The 17,553-nt window shown below is 37.3% G+C and overlaps 1 protein-coding gene across 2 annotated transcripts in view; it reads right to left on the bottom strand.

Annotated features, from left to right (window-relative positions):
- CDC16 (cell division cycle 16) overlaps positions 1–17,553 on the bottom strand; it is a 33,710-nt gene that overhangs the window by 5,125 nt on the left and 11,032 nt on the right. For both annotated transcript variants that reach the window (XM_009557889.2, XM_054084877.1), the window contains exons 3-15: positions 15,936–16,033; positions 15,388–15,426; positions 14,440–14,577; positions 12,386–12,545; positions 11,666–11,760; positions 10,871–11,004; positions 9,148–9,227; positions 7,572–7,621; positions 6,784–6,857; positions 4,249–4,374; positions 3,344–3,496; positions 2,681–2,744; positions 986–1,047 (exon numbers count right to left, since the gene is read on the bottom strand). In XM_009557889.2, coding sequence (XP_009556184.2) covers positions 986–1,047; positions 2,681–2,744; positions 3,344–3,496; positions 4,249–4,374; positions 6,784–6,857; positions 7,572–7,621; positions 9,148–9,227; positions 10,871–11,004; positions 11,666–11,760; positions 12,386–12,545; positions 14,440–14,577; positions 15,388–15,426; positions 15,936–16,033 — 1,273 coding nt within the window. The remainder of the gene's footprint in view (positions 1–985; positions 1,048–2,680; positions 2,745–3,343; positions 3,497–4,248; positions 4,375–6,783; positions 6,858–7,571; positions 7,622–9,147; positions 9,228–10,870; positions 11,005–11,665; positions 11,761–12,385; positions 12,546–14,439; positions 14,578–15,387; positions 15,427–15,935; positions 16,034–17,553) is intronic.

Raw genomic sequence — 17,553 nt, 5'->3', positions numbered from 1 at the left:
TGAAGAAATAACACAATGTGAGTTGTCCTAAGTGTGATGTAAGCAGTTACTAACTTATTAAAGAGATTAAAAAAGAGACAAAAGGAATTATAACCGAACCAAGTACTTGGAAAAAACCTACAATTATACTCGTGAACAGGTTCCAGAAGCAGTGCCTTTTGTTTGATCTTGGCAGAAGGGGTAACTATTATACATCCGTATTTCATAATGAAAATAAAGACTAATCAGCAATTCAAGCGCAAAGGAATTACTACCAAAGTCAAAGCAGAAGTACAACTTATCTCTACCATAATCACATTCCCATTAGCAGTATACCCCAATTGGACAATTAAAACAATGACACCAAAAAACAATTATGGTACTGATTAAACAAAAGAAAACACTGGTTAAAATCAGATTAAGGTAATTGATGAGAAAACATTTCTCTGTTAAAACTGTTAAAGCTTGCATATGTACTTCACACTTTCTTTTTCTCTTTCTACAACTGAAATATGAAATGAAATATGAAATATTTCTGTGCTCAAAAACCATAAAAGTAATATTTTATTGCTGTGTTAATGTCACTGAATATTTCACTTCAATAAAAAGGAGCATAAGCATTGATCCAAGCAATTAATTGGCACCTTTATGTTAATTAAATCAGTGGACATATTCAAGTAAGTCAGGACTGGTACAGCAGCCAGTTAGAATTCAGACCCACACGAAGTTCTGAAAGCCTACAACCAAATTTCTATCTAATAAGAATCAATAGTTAAGGAAAGGCGTTCACATTTTAGTATTCTAACTTGTAAGCAGTAAACTGGATATGAAGGGTGATTAATGAATTTACGTTCACAAGCTGATTTAGGGAATTTTGTTCTTTTGAGGTGCTTCTACACTGCTCTTGTGTGGCACATAATCTTAATATAAATGAGAAGTAGGCCTAGAAAACATGCATTTTTGTAGCATTCCAGACATAGATATAGTTCCAGTACTCTATGCTTACTTGAGTTTTCTGCAGACGTGCCCTAAGTTGTTCAGTAAAGGTTCCCACTTATCAACTGTTACCTGCAAAATAATGCAACAATTAAATAACTGCAGCTTCCCCAAATTGTAACTGATTTTGTCTACTTTAGTAAAAACAAACATACAAATGAACATGACAGTTAATTTATGACCAAAAAACCACAAGCATTTTCAGTTCTTTTCAAAACACATATTTAAGATCAAAACACTTATTCAATAACTCATTTTTCTAATTTTTCCCATTATCAAAACTCAAATAAATTTCTTTAATTGGTCAGTGATAGTACAACTTGGATGCAAACCAAACAAAATTTGTTTTCTACTTCATTAAAAATCACATCAAGTCTCTCAGCCTAGGAGCACTGAAGACTCCTCAAACTAGGTGTTTGTAAAATAATCATAAATACTAAAGGTCTTTTGACTGTCTTCTTCATGGAACAGATCCTCCTAGAAGCTATGCTAAAGCACATGGAGGGCAGGGAGGTGATTAATGGCAGCCAGCATGGCTTCACGAGGGGCAAGTCCTGTCTGACCAACTTGGTGGCTTTCTATGAACTGCAGCAGTGGACATGGGTAAACTGATGGATGTGATCTATATAGACTTCTGTAACTTTGACACTGTTCCCCACAACATCCTTCTCTCTATACTGGAGAGAGAAGGATTTGATGGGTGGACAGTAAGGTGGATAAGAAACTGGTTGGATGGTCGTATTCAAAGAATAGTGGTCAATGGCTCGAAGTCCAGCTGGAGATCTGTGACAAGTGGTGTCCCTCAGGGGTTCGCACTGGGACCAGTGGTGTTCAATATCTTTATCAGTGATATTGACAGCAAGATGGAGTGCATCCTCAGCAAGTTTGCAGATGACACCAAGCTGAGTGGTGCAGTTGCCATGCTGGAAGGATGGGATGACATCCAGAAGGACCTGGACAGACTGGAGAAGTGGGCCTCTGAGAACCATGTCTTATCCACATGAAGATTATAGTTTGTTCAGTGCTTTCAACTTTCTATAAGATTTATTTTGTTCTAGAAGCAATTTCATTATCTTGACAGGAGATGCCATGTTAACAATTATAAGAGCATGAGGTGGTGTCCTCATTATCTAAATTAAACTGAAAATTGAGATAACATATTTTAACTTTCACAAGAAGCCTGTCACAAGGTGGTACTACTTTCTACTTTACTAGACATCTTAAATTACCCTAGTATAATGTGGCTCTTTAGACAAGATAATGACACACAAAAAATAAATGGTACTACCAGTAGGTACAAACTCATTTGTGTGTCCCAGTATATCCAGGAAGCAAGGCTGTGATGGTTGCCTTCTGATTCACAAAAGCATCAGAACTACAAGTGTGTTTCCTGACAAACATTTTGCCAGTGCTTATTTCAGTTAATTTCAGCAAGTTAGCTAAGCAACCCCAGGCCCATTCCCACACAGTGGCTCTATCTGTTAGAAAGACAACAAATCCACATCTACAGGATTATGTCCAAACAGAAGTGGAAATCATTTAAGAAATGGCTAACTCTTAAGGTGGCTAAAAACATCTTCAGAGATGTACCCAATCGGATTGCTTCTCTCTTAAAATAAGCGCAGCATGTTTTATCACAAGATATTCGAGAATCTATCCTAGAGTTTTACAAATTTATAATTGTGCATGTTATTAGGAAAAATACCTCATTTCCAATAGCTTTGATTTTTTCCAGTGCATCAAGAAACCACTTCTCCGCGGTTTTCCAGCTAAGAATTGAGGGAGGGAAGGAAAGTAAATTAGTGAAGTTTTCATTAGCAGTATGAGAACAGAGTATTACAAGGAACAGTTCTTTGAAATTATTTTGTCATATGATTGAAATCAGATGTAAAAACACTAATTTACTTTTGGTTATGTTTTGCATGTGCTCTGAAGAGCAAACAAGACAATGTTAAAAAATCAGAAGCAAATCCAAAGTATTCACTGAGTAGTTCTTACATGTGCTATTTTTTTTTTTTCAGGATATACTTGGAACTTCTTGAGCTGACAAAACGTTCTGCTATACAAAATTTTATAGCACTTCTGTGTGCAGAGAGATGCCTTTACAAGGCACGCAACTACTCGATGACAGGCACACACAAGATAATAATCAATCGCTGCATGTTCCTCAAGCATTAAATGCTTTCCTTGCTCAATCTTAAACAACGAAAAACAATGCAGAAAGCAAGGGTTCAGGGTAAACATCATCCAAACTATAACCAAAAGAAACTATAGTTCAATGTAAGTACTTCAAGTAGATATATTGGCACATTACACTTCAGAATAATCCCCGTTTAAGATTGTATTTAATCCTGTTTTGGAAGCTTACTCTCCATTTTGAAATGCAACCACTCCAACTTCATGCATAACAAAAGGATCTTCAGGTGCGATGCTTAAAGCTTGACTGAAAAACCTTTCAGCTAGCTTTGAGTTGTTGGTCAAACCGTACTCCAGTCCAATATAGAGCATCGGCAAATGACACCTGAAAAGGAAAAAGCCATAAAAAACCAGAAATGGTCATGTCAGGAATGGTGTCCAATTACAAAGATGCACCAACTGCGTTTGCGTATGTTTACATACACCCTAGTAAAAGCTGATTTGAATGAACTATTAACCTAAGAGTCAAATTAAAAGAATTTATATCTTTGTTAGTTATCAACAAAAACTTTGAACTCCAATACACAACTGAAACCTGCTCTGGAAAAGACACGTATTTTCTCAGTGCTTAAGTTAGTTCTGAGAGGTCTTTTTTTTCCTAGTTTCCTTCATATATTTCATTTACAAATGGGATACGGAAGAAGTAATAATTAAAGGGATCACATTTGCCAATAAACTGCAATCAAATACAATAGTTCTATATGCAGTATGACATGATTAGTCAACTACTCATTTTACGACCTCCACAGCATGAAACAGCTGTTGAGAATATTGCTCTGCAGCAGTTTATGACTTGGTATGATAAACAGGGTTCACAAATTTCAGAGGACTTTCAGGTAGAACACAGATTACCTAAACATAAATCCTGACTTTAGAACTTATAAAATCACAACAGTAATTGCAAATAATGCAGTTAAATGCAGTTTACAAAATTACTTGGATCTTTTTTTTAATCCTTTGTTCTCTACCAGATAATTATTGCAAATATATCCCCCCTGCTTAAAGGGATATGGGTCAGTAGTCCACATGTTTTATGGATTAATTTTATTTTTTCTGAATGTGACAGTTTTGACATACCCTTTCATGAGCTGTGCAGCGGTGAAATACGCAGCCATTGCTTGGTCATGCTCACTCTCAACTGCAAATGAATGTCCATATGCTATCCACGCAGGTCCGTAGGTTCTCTCCAGTGTAGTAGCTTTGCTAAAAAGAAAAGCAAGCCACAAGCAAACACATCTGGATTTGAATTTCATCCTCTTTAGATGGCTACTAATATAGCAATGCTATAACACATAGGCATCGATTAAAATAACGTTCAGCAATGACCAGTGGCAAACAAAACTAAATTTAAAAGTTTAAACTATTTAGTACTTAAAAGTATCATGCATTTTCAAGAATTCATTGTATTATTTCTGTTGCTGTTCACAGAGAGCAGGTATTATATGGTATCACTGAACATAAAAAATGATATAATTAAGTGAAATGAGTAAAATATAGAAAAACTAGTAGTGACTCATAATGTATTACAAACTTCTAGCTATACCTTTCAATATAAATACATTTTAGCAAATGCAAGTTTCAAAAGCAGGATGTAAAAATACCAAATGAACACTTAGACAGAACTGTCTGTTGAAATTCTGCCATATAACTGTACCAGCCTTAACGAAGACAAGAGTATTTGTCTCATCGCAGATAGCTGCTGTGCACCAGAAAAAAATACAGAATGTCTCCCAAGACTTCAGCCTGAGGATCAAGACTGCAACCTGGAGTCATTACAAAAAGATGGACTTGACAGGAACATTGGAAAGCTCTATAGGTTATTTTCTCCATCAATGCAAGCGCATTCATAACTGAACAGCTCATGACAGATGTGCCCAGTCTTTTCTTAAAAGCTTCTGACATGGAATCATAGAATCGTTTGGGCTGGAAGGGACCTTAAAGATAATCCAGTTCCAACTCCCCTGTGATGGGCAGGGACATCCCACTAGATCAGGCTGCCCAAGGCCCCATCCAACCTGGCCTTGGAGAGGAGATCCTACATGTTCCACAAGTAATCTATAGTATTGCTTAACTACCTTTAAATACTTCATTTTTTTGCTAACACTTAATCTAAATCTTGTTTGTCACAGTTCAAGTCATTACTTCTCATCACAGATCCTAGAGTTTATTCTCCATCTCCCTGGACAAAACTTAGCATATCCAAATATTTGCATTTTCCCACCCTACATCCTAGACAGCTTCAATTCATTCAAAAACTTTGTTTATTGACCACCTTCTTCAGAATGCTTGTTTAATGGCTTCTGTTGAATTAAATTCAAACATCTCACATCCATCTTGAGTCCTCTATACATGTTGACTTGCCAACAGCAACACCTTGTTAGTGTTATAAAAGACAGATTATATTCCATCACAAATGCTGTTTTCCTAACTGGCACCAAGGTAAGGTAGTCCTTTTGCAAGATCTGAAGGACGCAGGCAGCTCCTTCTGAAGCAGCCAGAACAATCTTTCCTTTACAGGTCACTGCCCAGCTGTGCCTTCTACCCTGTTCAGCATGCTCCAGTGTGATGGCCTGTCCTCCAAAACAATTATATGGGAGCTTGTGTTTTTATCCACGGTATCTCCAGATCCTTTTCTAGAAACTGCTGCCTAGCCCACAGTCGTCCCTAGCTTTGCAGCTGTACACTATTATTCTTCTCAAAATAATTTAGGCATCTTGTTACCACTTCACCTTTACCAGACGTTTTTCCTGTTTGCAAGAACTACCCAGAATTCTGATGTTTTGGTTTGTTTTTTTTCTCCTCCTAACATGTCTATAGACCCTTCCCGCCTAGGGATGCTTGCAGATTTAATAAAGATATTCTTTTTTTTCACCTCCATAACTGCCTACGTCACTCAGGACAGCTTCTTGGAAGAATTTCACACTGGTACTGTCCAGGAATTTAGTTCACTCATAATAATCCGGAATTTTAAGCAGTTGAAATCACTAACCTATCTTAACATATACTGCCTATAAAGGCCTCAAAAAGAAAAATGAAAGCCTTACATCTCAATTTAAGCTTTCTCAGTTTGAACTTACAGTGCCAAAACAAATGCCCTATTTCATAGCAAAGTCCTGCTCCCAGTGCTGATCATCCCTACACATAGAGAAGACCTACAGGAAAGAGCAATGTGCTGACTGAGCATCCTAAAAAGTCCAAGGCTTCCTGTGCAAAGAAATAACAAGACATCCAAATGTCAGAATTTATCTACCTCTTTCCTTGAAAATATGAAACCTGAACCTGGGAGAATGTCTGAGTGTCCTTAAGCTAAGAGCAGAGGTTTAATTACTTAGCAGTGGTTAGTCTGGCAACATGAGCAAATGCAGGGACAACATCTGCCTGTAAAAGGAAGGCGACTGCCAAAAGGGATTCTGCATAAGTCTGGATGTAATTTTTAAAGTATCAAGATGTCTAAATTGCTATACCAAAAAAAAAGGTGTCAACAAAAGCAATATTTTAGTAGTAACCTGTTTATTGAGGCTACATTATGAGCTTAGAAACAATCACAAACATTAAATATTTAGCAAGTGAGCCACAGCTTCCCTTAGGAAAACCAGAAAAAATAAAATTTACCTGAGATATCTTCTAGCATGTTCATTTTTGTGTCCAACCATGAGATAGTAGCATCCTACTGCAAACCATGACACCTACACAGTAAAATCAAAATAGAATACTATTAGATATATCACACTGATTTTAGGGAAACATGACTAGAGGTGATGCAAAACAGAGGAACGGACTATAATTAGAGAAGTTAAGAACATTTTCACAGAAATCACAGTCAGCTTTTCAAATTATTTGATATGACAGAGCAGCTAGAACCGATGGCATGTACTTCTCAAACTGGGTTTGTTCAGTCTCCTGGAGAGAGAACCAAGTGGAAAGCTTATTGCTGACTTCAGATATGTAAGGGCAAGGAACACAGAAGACAGAGATGCAGTGAGAGGATAGGAGGCAATGGGTACAAGGTGCAACATGGGAAATTCAGATTGGTAAAAGGAAAACTATTTTCACCATGAAGATGACTAAACATTGGAAAAGGTTGCTTAGAGAGGCATATACATTTATTACTGTAGCATTTGTTTGAAATCATTTTTCAAAGTGAAAACCTTACACTGAATATATTTTACAGGTACTTTGTTTTCAAAAATAAAAAAACGCATCCCCCGCCCTTTCCCCTCCAAAAACCCCAAACCTCAGTATAAGAAATGCATAGAAAATAAAAGGAGTGAACCATTTTTACCAGCTCCATCCAGAAACACATCTTGAATTCTCTTGCTCAAACTGACTATAACATTACAAATTTCATACGCTTTCACGTAGCAAAAACTACCTGGTAATGAAGGCTTAGAACAACTTACAGGATTATTTGGGTACAAGTCCACCAGTTTGTGAGAAAGATAGAAAAGCTCTACATAGCGGGAAGAAACAAGAAAAGCAAATTAAAAAGTGCTAAAACATTCAGGTGTTTCAATCCCCTTATTGTTCTATACAAAATATTGAGAACATCTGACGTTATCAACACACAAGTGAACAAAAATGTTTTCTGTTTGTAGTAATGCTTCAGACTGCCTCAAAATAGATTCAGTTTTGCAATTAACTGAGAAAAAACCCCACCACAATCCATAAGTCTGCACAGCATATACGGAAGCAGCTACACATCCCGCCCCTTAGGAATCCTGCAATAACTTAGGACATTAACATACATTAAAACAAATACCTGTAGTATTACACTTAAATGTATCTTTGCAAGGTAAAACACTATTGAACTTCCTACATCTAAAAGGTATAATGTACTGGCTAGGATCAATTTCAAAGTAGAGTCCTGTGCATTAACATGCTGAAAATAGGACAAAAGCAAATAAATGCTGATGCAATTTCAAAAAAAATAGCATTATGGTACATAAAATTTCTGTTTCTTCAGAGTACAGTGCTCTTAAGTTGACAAGTTTGCCCTGGAGCACTTTGCATCAAATCCTTGGCTTCAGAAAAATCAAATACGAAAACCGGCTTACAGAATACCAACTTATTTATGAAACGCGTCTCAAATCAGGATTATAAAAAAACTCAGAGTACTGGCAGGATTAGAAGAAAACTCAAGAGTACTGCCACATTTTCAGCTGTGGTTAAACTGTAAAGTGAAAAGTACATTTACTAAACATTGAGAAGTACTAGTACTCCTAAGAACCTATTTGTGTACATACAATACATCATCCTTTGTGAGACGCAAATCATATGAGCTCCTTATTGTGTTTTCAAACTGCTGTGAGAGACGTTCAAGCTCCTCACTTGATTTGCATGTTTATATGCAGTCTGAAATGAGAAAAAGCCATCCCAGCTGAAAGCAAGCTGTTCTTGTAATTCCAATAAAGGTGATGCACGATTATTAACTTGTTTGAATCAAAAAGAGGACTTCACAACAGCAATGGAAAGGGGAGCCTAGAAGTTTTTGCAATATGGAAAAAGCACGTCCACCTAAGCATACACACTGCTGAGGAGTTCTTTTTAGTATAATATATTTTAGTTTGTTCTTGAGCAGAAAATGTACACCTGTATACTCTAGGAAGACCACCTCAAAACGGCTATCAAACCACAGAAATGAAGCAGTGTAGCTCATTAACTTTTTGATTATACAGTCCAGTGGTTAAAAGACAGTGACACTCATGATCATGAATAAATAAAGACTTGCTGCCCGAGTACTTCCCTCCACCCCAGCATCAGCTCTGAAACTCCTTTTTTTGCCTGTTACCACCATTTTCTTAAAACTGCAATTGGGAGGAAAAATATATATTATTTTTTTAAATGGTATAATAAGATGGGTTCTTGGCATCCTCAATTCTTTTTTAAAAGGTTTGCAATTTTCTTTTTATTCATATTAAAAGTTATTAATGTTATTAAAACTTATATAAAAATGTTATGTTAGTGAAAGTTTCTTACCATTCGCTTTATTAAGCTCCACAAGTGTCCCTATATGCACAGGTAAACAATTTGCATGGAAGGGATCTTTTTCCATCACTCTAAAAAATAAAGAGAACAATAAAAAAACTGCAGTGCATTTCAAAAACTATAATGTGTTATAAGAGAGTTGCTTTTACAGCATGCAACGTTCCAGTTAATACCACTTCAGGCATTGGACAACTATTTGCAACTACAAGGTAACTATTAACAGCATAATAAAGGCTATATAAAGACTAGAAAAATAACTATTAATTTAGCTTAACAGAAGAGGATAACAGAAAATTCTGTTGAGCTGAACACACAACTGGAAAACCAGAATACAATACACATTTGTTTGCAGGTCACTTAAAATTTAACCAGCAAACAACATTTATGTTCCTTTTCCACACACTTATAACAACTTTCAAGCAATAGTCCTTAACTTTCTGAGCTTAACACTAAGCAGCATGCCTCAGGGAACACATTTAGCTCAGTTTTAAAGTTTTGTTTCCGTCAGTGTTTAGAAATGGAAGACAGTCTCACAGACAACAGACTGCACACAGGACATGGCTTGTAGGCATGCGCCCATTTTGTAAGCATTGGCATTGGGTAAACTAAGCAGAGAAAAAAACCCCTCAAAGATCATCTTGAAATCTATTCACAGAATCTCTTAAATCAGAAGTTCAACATTATGAGTTCATCCTCTCAGAAGTACAGCTTGAAATAGCTTTAAGTTTAGTTTACATTGTTAAATAGTTCTGACATTGTTAGTTTAAAGTATTTTAAATGAAAAGTATAGAACAAGCAAACTCTTATTTCCAAGCTCTAGCATCTGTGATCGTCCTCTCCTTACGAGACATTTATTCTCCCACTTTCTGCTAGACAAGCTGATGCAATTAAGTTTCAGAAACAAAGATGCAATATTATAATTCTATTCAACTAATTGTTGAATAATTTATGTCAACAGTATCATGATTTTACTCATATGTTTAAAACCACTGTCAGCATTCTCTACAGCATTTCCCAAAATCTTGTCTGTACTGGGTTCCAAGGGATATTCTACAAAGTGATGGCTTGCTCTACCTAAGAAAATGATGTACTACAAAAAACCAGACAAAATCCTTTCTGTTTTATATTACGAATATTCTGAGTCTACGCAGTACATATACAGAAGAACAGTTTTTTCTTAAAAAGGTAGCTGCTGGGCCAGCTCCACAATCACATGTTCACATTTCCAGCACCTGAGAAGCAATCCATGTTGTTGTTCTGACCCATCTGACAACCGAGCAGCAGCGGATGCCCGGGATATGTAACAACTGGGATGCAATACTTGGCATATCAAAATTACCATTCCTTCTGATATGCCAGAGAAATCATACTTCCTAACTAACCCACTGATCCAAACCTGTTTATTCTGAAGGCCAAACAAGAAGTAAGTAGAGGACACAAACCACTGAAAGCACCAGAGTAAGGAAGAGGATGGATGAAGGGAAGTGCAGTACAGTGCTGATTAACTCAAGTTTTGCTTTGGGTAAGTCTGTTACAGGTCATAAAAACTATGTGTCTTGCCAGACACAAACTAGACATTTCAAATGCCTGAAACTCTGCATCACATTGTTGTGTGTATCAGTGCATTGAACTGTGATATTTGCTGGAAGTCCAGGCACCGTTATTACACTTCATCATATGAAAAAAAACCCTCTAAGCTGCTTTGCATACTTACACAGAAGTAAGCTTGTAGCACATTTTGAAATCGCAGTTATAATAATGTCTTTCAGCTAAGGATACTACCACATCCAGGTTTTCCTGAAGACCATCTACTGATTCAGGAATCAATGTTTCACTGGGTTTATTATACTGAAAGACAAAAGAAACAACATGCGAAACACCAACCAATCTAAAATCAGATAGTACAGGTATCAATATTTTTAGCTCCAAAAGAATACTGAAGAAGCATTAAGCTTCTTAAAATTCTTAGCTTTAAATGGAAAGTCCATAAAACATGCATCTGGTAAAATGGTTCTTCGTAATGCACTTAAAAGATCATTTAGAACATGAAAGATGCTTGCTAGCATCAATATCTTTAGTGTAGACTGTAGAAACAAATACCGAGCAATATATAGTAGGTGCTGACACATTATCTGTGCTCTCACATTATCTTTGGAAAAACTAGTCTGGAATAAAGCTGCTATAATCTAGTATTTTCAGGTAGCTGACACTTTGCCTACATTATTAATGTTCTTTTTTCCAACTTAGAAGTCTGTCAAGGAATAAAGCTAAAAAAAATAAATAAATATCAGAATTTCAAGTTGTCAGCACACCAGAAATCAAGTTTACTTTAACCCGTTACACTACTCCCATAAAGTGATATCTACTGCATTATAAATTTTAAAATAACCAAACCTACAAACCCCTTATTTATTCCAATGTTAAGAATAAATTGGATCCAAGAAGATTTATATCTGAAGTCAATACTTTCGATCGGCTGTCCAGCTTTTTAGTTAGTGTTGGCGTTTACCTTTTTCAATTTATTCTCAAATAAAAAGTGAAGCAATTCTCGTTCTTCTTCTGTGCACTGTCTGCTAAGAGGTAGAGAGTCAAGAAGTTCTTTTTCTATGTGAATTAAAAAAAAAAAGAAGTGGTCATATTACTGAAGAAATAGCAAGATCCAAGATTTTAAGAACTTAAAGAGATGCAAAGAATTTTATGATGCTTACTCTGAAACTAGAAGGAAGATAACAGTGCAACAGATAAGAACACTAATTGAGGAAATTAATGATTGAATTCTTAGTTTTCCTTCTACACTTTAAAATAAAATTTAGTAAAGATGACACCGCACACCACTATCTTTCTTTACTCTACATGTCCTATTTTATCACTTGGAATGCTTCATCAAGCAGTGCCTACTATAAGCAAGCAAACAGCAGTAAGGTTTGGCAGACCTGTGAAGTTGAGAACACAAGAAAAACAGTTTAGGCAGGGCAAAAAGCATGAGAGTCTCCAGAAGACCACGACTGGGTTACTTTGTTTCTTTTAATGCCTAGCACTGCATGGCTGAAAAATAAAGTTCAAATGTAACTTTGAGCAGATTATACTTGGTCATTCATTTAATACATTTACTACTATTAACCTTTTAAAGTCTGTTACTTGTAGTATTGCTTTAGTTTTATAGAGGAAAAAGGCATATTAAGAAAGCAGCTAAGTTTTACTTGTATTTGAGATATACTGCTATCCTGACCTTCTTGTGCTGTCAGCATGTGATGCGATGTTAAAAGATCAAATGCTTCAAAGCAGTAAACATCAAGCTTCAAGGCCTCTTTGTAGCTGTACGTTGCCAGGGTTCTATTATCCAAAGCATCATAGATCTTCCCTCGCAAAAGGCATATAGAGCTCTTGATCTGGTGGAAAAGCAGAGCTAGAGGTCAAAGACTGAATAAATGTTTGCAATTTGATTTTTGAGCATAAATCAAACGGGCTCTCTGAAAAGTATAAAGCATTTAATGTACGATGGAACCTGGTTTTCTAGTGCTGTCTTTATAAAATATACTGCCTCTATTATCTTAAAAAAAAAATCAAATGAATGCTCTGTCAGGTTATCTACCACCAAACTAACACGTGCTTGAAGTACAGGGAGAACAGAGTTTACCTTTCTGCTTCCAGCATCCAGTGCTCTGACATTGAGTTTTAAGCTATTTATGCTACATTGCCTCTGTATTCAACATGGAGAAATCATCACTTCAAAAGGCAATTTACTTCTTGCTTCACTATTAAACCATATATTTCAGGAAAGGGAAGAATGACCACAGCATAGACGAAAAAGGCCAAATCAATGGATTCAACTACTTCAAGTAGAAAAACATAGCCCTCCCTTCAACCCAAAACACAGATGGTAGTGAAAAAACATTATTACCAGAGTTAAAGTCACGCTAAGATGTCTAATATATAACACGTTCTTTCAAAATGCCCTAAATTGGTGTTGAATGCAGTCAGAAGGCCACAGAAACATCAGCAAGTTACTTGGAGAAAGTTAACATGTTCTGCATCTATGCCATCTGACTGACTAGACAAACTCTTTCAGGAGCCCACACACTAGAAACAGCAGGGCTCCTAACAACTAATAAACCCCCAGGGGCTGCTAAAATAATACTGTCACCAGCTCATAGATCAGCCATTCTTACTGTGGAATTAGTGCAAACTAATGAAACAAAAGAAAAGGAGTTTGATTTGAAATTTCTTGCAGCACTATCCACTTCAGCGGTTCCCTCTTCTGGTAAGCTGACTCCATCCTTGCATTAGTTAACTAGGTTATCACAAGCATTTGTAAAGGTATGGACTAAGAGAAGTCAAGGTTTTTGGCTGGATTATTTTTCAGTCAAAATAGTTTCCCAATTCCCAACAACCAACCACTCAAACACCAGGGCCAGGGTACCATGAAACAGGGAGCAGGAATGAACAGCCAAAGCTGAGGACTTCTTCCTTTGCTCTTAGTGGTAGCTTAAATGTCCCCATTATGGTGCACCACAGCAATTCAGTGCAATCCACACTTCTCTCAAGCCCATTTAATACCAGCATCCCAAGTCAGTTCACATCAATGATTTAACCTATTTTGCTACTTCAGTCTTACAGGAAAAATGCAGTCAACTATCTTGACTGTAGTTTCAGGTAGTAAACTGGAATTCATACATCAAAAAATAAATAAAAAATAAAGACTCTTCAGACTCTTCAGCCTACATGTGGCAGCAATCCTTTTCAATTGAAAAAAATCTGTATAGGCACACATTGAACTTCAAAAACATCACCTTCATGTCACAGTTTCCAAGTGTGATCAAAAAAATGTCCCACTGATAACAACGGCTGAGCGATTAAGGAAATATTTAATTAAAAATATGTGGAGGAGAAGAAAACTTGCTTTATTATCCCACAATCTAGACCCTTCACTAAACAGGCTGTCCAGGGAGGTGGCTGAGTCACCTTCTCTGGAGGTATTTAAAAGACGAGGTGCTCAGGGATATGGTTTAGTAGTGGACAAGTACAGTTGGACTTGATGATCAAAGGTCTTTTGCAACCAAACAATTCTATGATTCTAAGAACCTGGAGATGAATTGAAAGAAGAGTTAGTGTACATTATGAAGACTGAAATTGCAGCACAGAGCTAAAGGACTCTAAAACCTATGCCAGATCATGAACATCCTGCAAAGCATCTGCAAATAATTTATGAGAAATTGTTGAAAAGTACTCTTCATTTTTGTAAACAAAGTTATTTTCATACAGGCAAGCTAACACATGACTTACAGAGGATTGTGACATCTCCCAGTCTGAGGAATCTTTCAACCCAGTTTCATCCTTCAAGTACTTTTCAAAAAGTCTTTTGTTGATTGGTTCTTCCATATCAAGAATATCCAGGGCCTGTTGATGCTCCTTCGCAGCATACTAGCCAAACATGTGCATGTGAAAAAAACAAGGTTGAGATTTGAAACATCTGTGCATAAAGCACCAATAAACACAGTATCACATTTGAAAGGGACACATTCAAACAACCAGTTTTAATCAGCAGCTTTTTCATGAATGCATATTCTTAGTCTAGTGTCTAGTGACATTTCACTATTGCAATCAACTATTTTAAGTCATCTACAACATGCAAAAAACTATAAAATCAACACCTACAGAAACCCCCAGTATTCAGCATTATGCAATCTCAGGAGATAAGCCTCTACAAATGGTTACTACAAGTTTCAATAAAATACAACAATCTTATTCTACAAGCAGCATATTATTCAATTTCAGATTTCTATATTTAATCTACCAATTGATACAGTTTTACTGTGAAAGCATTGCGTTTTACTGTTTGTGTATCTCACTCTATAAAGAAGCATAAAAAGCTGCTAACTATATTTATTTACAACCATAAATCACATCTCTCCAGTCAGACTACAACCAACAAATTAAAAATGTATAAACATGAAGACGTGAGACAAAGATGGTTCACATTCTTTGCCCACAAAATATTAAAGAAGTATCTTCTTTCCTGGAAAAAAAGGTCAGCTGGACTTCTTCAGAACAGTACCATGATGGGTACTCCAGTAACCATACTGAAAGTTAATAAACAAAAGCAACTGTCACAAAATTTAAACCTATTATTCCAATGAACATCTACACTGTCTGTCAGGTACCTAATCTTCTCAAGACACATCTTTTATTTAATTTAATTTGTTTTCAACAGAGAACAAAAGGTGTACTCACATGACATCTAGCTGCAAGGTAACGACAAGCTTCATATAACTGAAAGAGAAAAGTTTCATGCATGTTTATCATAAAGAGAGAGCACATTTACTTGTACTGCTAGAGGCTATTCTGCTCTCTGTTTTTTCAGTTGTACGTCTTCTTCATCCCTTTCACCCCCAAAAATCTTGCCTGACCAAAATGATGGAGTCTGTAACACTTTCTTTACTATTAAACTCTCAAAGAACACTTGCTTGGCTCTTGCCTTTAGCAGAGTGGTAAGACAATTCAAACAACTACAACCGAAGCAACACACCACCTTCCCATACCTGTTGCAGTTACATCCTTGGATCCCTTCTCTTTTCTGTGACTCTCCTTTGGGGACAACAATTTCCATCTGGCCAACTGAACACAGGGCTATTCTTTGTTCAGATAAAACTACATCATGCAGGTCTGCTAATTACTTTTCCCATAAACCTTATACTCCCATGGTGAAAAAGTCACTATGGTTAGCAGGAGAGGTTTAAAAGTGGGGAAACACTATAAAGTCTTTGACTAAAATGACTTACCTTATCCAGCTTACGTGATCGAAGAGCATGTGCTGCCCTATGATACTGAGCTGTTAGGTAAAGACATTGGGCCAACCAGTAAATATCTTGTGGTTCCTCTAAAAAAAAACAAACCCCAAACATATTATAAAACATTAATCTATAACATATCTTTGAACACTTTCATACAGAATATTCACTTTTCCTTCACTAGAAAGTATTGTTCCCTTATTCTAGCATCCTATTGAGTTACAAAGTTGGGTTCTTCTAATATATGTGTGTGTGTATAAACAACTTATAATATCTATCAGCGAGGGATAGAAGTGAAAAAAAAATCAGATTTTAACTTCAGAGATATCAGATAGCGCACTGGACAGTGAATACTAGCACAGGCTAGGGGCTGATAGGCTGGAAAGCAGCTCTGCAGAGAAGGACGTGGGAGTCGTGGTGGACAACAAACTAACCATAAGCCAGCAATGTGTCCTTGTGGCCAAGAAGGTCAGTGGTAGCCTGGGGTGCATCAAGAGGAGTGTGGCCAGCAGATTGAGGAAGGTTATCCTCACCCTCTACTAGTGAGGCCACACCTGGAGTCCTGTGTCCTGTTCTGGGTTCTCCAGTTCAAGACAGACAAAGACTCCAACAGAGAGCCACAAAGATGATTAGAGGACTGGTACATCTTATGAGCAGAGGCTGAGAGACCTGGGTCTGTTTAGCCTGGAAAGGAGAAGATCAAGTACAGACCTCATCAATGCTTATAAATATATAAGACTCTTTCCAGAGGGGCCCAGTGTAAGGTTTGGTCAGAGGATCGATTTCTGTCTTAATATTTCTCATCAGATATTGAGCCGCAGAGCCTGACTGTATTAATCGCAGATGTTCGCCTTACAGCCTTACAAAAGAAGGTGCGGGGTGCTCATTCTGTACCAACTTTGGAATGCTTTGTATCAGCCGAGGCTGGTGCATAGTGAATATTTAGTACTGGTCTCCAAGCCTCCCTGCTCCCTGTACCTACCTCCCTACTGTCCACCATTGTGAAGCAAGACAGGAGAATTCATGACATACCATAGACCCATGCTCCAATACAGCGTGCGGAAGGACTAGTTCATCCAAAGTTTAAGTGATGATGACTACTAGTCTTCATCAGGGACGCCAAGTTGACCACCACCATTAGGAGGAGCGCATGTGCAAGGGGACGAGACCTGCCTCCAAAACCAACCAAGCCTCAGACACTCCTCTCTTGGCATGCGTGGCCTGCCAGGTGGAGTTTGGCAAATCTCCACAGGACTGAGGTGGAGCAAAGGTGGGTCACAAGGAGGAACCAGGTGTAGGGACTAGCATAAAAGACAGCTTTGGAGAGGTTGAACTTTGAAGATCTTCCCCACCGCGAGAAGAGGGAATGGCCTGAAACTCCGCCAGGGGAGGTTCAGGTTGGATATCAGAAAAAAATTCTTCACAGTAAGAGTCATTGTGCACTGGAACAGGCTGCCCAGGGAGGTGGTCGAGTCGCCTTCCCTGGAGGTGTTTAAGGAATGGGTGGATGAAGTGCTGAGGGACATGGTTTAGGAAGTGTTAGGAATGGTTGGACTCGATGATCCAGTGGGTCCTTTCCAACCTGGTGATTCTGTGATTCTGTGTGATT

This window comes from Cuculus canorus, chromosome 1 (genome assembly GCF_017976375.1).
Source record: "Cuculus canorus isolate bCucCan1 chromosome 1, bCucCan1.pri, whole genome shotgun sequence".
Taxonomy (NCBI): Eukaryota; Metazoa; Chordata; class Aves; order Cuculiformes; family Cuculidae; genus Cuculus; species Cuculus canorus.
Note: the sequence above shows the minus strand (reverse complement) of the source record. Positions and strands in the feature narration are given on the sequence as shown.